This window comes from Pygoscelis adeliae, unplaced genomic scaffold, assembly GCF_000699105.1.
Source record: "Pygoscelis adeliae isolate BGI_AS28 unplaced genomic scaffold, ASM69910v1 Scaffold294, whole genome shotgun sequence".
NCBI classification, from domain to species: domain Eukaryota; kingdom Metazoa; phylum Chordata; class Aves; order Sphenisciformes; family Spheniscidae; genus Pygoscelis; species Pygoscelis adeliae.
This window is the reverse complement of record NW_008824722.1, coordinates 1,546,568-1,547,931: the sequence shown is the minus strand read 5'-3', so window position 1 is coordinate 1,547,931 and position 1,364 is coordinate 1,546,568. Positions and strand designations below refer to the sequence as shown.

General features: G+C 67.5%; 1 protein-coding gene across 1 annotated transcript in view; it reads right to left on the bottom strand.

Annotated features, from left to right (window-relative positions):
• The window catches only part of UBTD1 (ubiquitin domain containing 1), a 2,166-nt gene extending 1,640 nt beyond the window's left edge, over positions 1-526 (bottom strand). The window contains exon 1 of the mRNA XM_009323301.1: positions 512-526. Within this exon, the coding sequence (XP_009321576.1) occupies positions 512-526 (15 nt within the window). The remainder of the gene's footprint in view (positions 1-511) is intronic.
• Between the last annotated feature and the right edge of the window lie 838 nt (positions 527-1,364).

Here is a 1,364-nt window from a genome sequence, read left to right as displayed (position 1 = left end):
CCAGAGCAGAGCAGCAGGGGTCTCAGCCACCCCCGTGCCAGCCCTACACGACCCTGCCCTCCCTACACCAGGCTGTGGCCCCACGGGAACAGCCCCATCCTGAAGCGTGGGGCAGGAAGGAGCTGTTTTCACTCCCAGCTCAGCAGGGGACAATGAGTGACAACAGCTCCTTCCTGCCTCCCCTCCTCCCCGGGGCAGCCAGCCAGCACCCTTCCTGCAGGGACGGACATGAGGGATGTGGAGCCCCAGCCAGGCAGGAAGGATGCCTGTGCCCGCACAGTGACCTGCCAGGCAAGGTAATGCCACGCACCCCAGCTGCTGGGGACAGCCACCACCACCAGCTGCGGGCTGAGCCACGTCCCCCAGGTGGCTTTTCCTGGACAAGCATGCTACATGATCTTTTTTTTGTATCAGTCCTGTCCCACCCCGTCCAAGACCACTGGAGCCAGCACAGCACCTACTTTCCCAGCAAGCACCCGACCCAGAGCTGGATGCAACATGTGGCACCCACCCCGGGAGTCCCCATCGGGCACAGGAGCTCAGCTACCCGGGGGCTGGACACTGAGCATCCCTGATGGACAGCATCCTGCCCGCACCCGCATCCCCAGAGGAGCGAGGGCAGCCGGCTGCAGCCAGCACTGCCGATTCAGCAGTCACGGTGCCGGGCAGGAGCGATTTGCAGCACCGCAGGACAGAGCAAGGTTGGAGGCGGCACCTGCCCCAGGAGGGCGGCGGAGCAGCGGTCACGGCCAGCCTGAAGGACACGGACGGGACCGCGTCTCCACGCTGCTGCAGCCACTGGGCCAGGGCGTGTGTCCTTACAGCTGGGACCGTCATGCACGGTGGGACTCCCAGCCGGCACCGTGCCCCCGGCTTCGCTCACAGCAAAGGGAAGAGGCTGGCCCAAGCGAGGCAGCAGGATCAGAGCCGCAGGGCCTGGTTGGGGCCGCTCCACACGGGCAGGCATGCCTGGCAGCCTTGCCCAGGTAGGCAGGGGCTAAGCCTCGTCTATTTATTGCTGCCACCCAGCCGGGCCCCGCAGACTCTAATCACCTCCCGCCGCTCTATTCCTGGCCCCTTGTGCAACCTTCTGCCCCTGCCCGCCATGGCAGCACCGCCGGACAGGTCTGGCCGCTCACTGCGCCCGGACTCGAGCCAACAGGATCTGGCTGGCAGCCTGCCTACCTCCCCTCCTGCCCTGTCCCTGCAGCCCCATGCCTGCAGCCTGCAGCTCAGCCCCCCCTGCGGTGCCCTGGTGCGGGGACCCCCAGGCAGGAGGCTGTGCCCCGGCTTGCTTCCTGCCCAGCTGGAGCCCCAGGGAGAGCCAGGCAGCCCCAGCCGGCGGGTCCTGGAGGCCAGCCCAG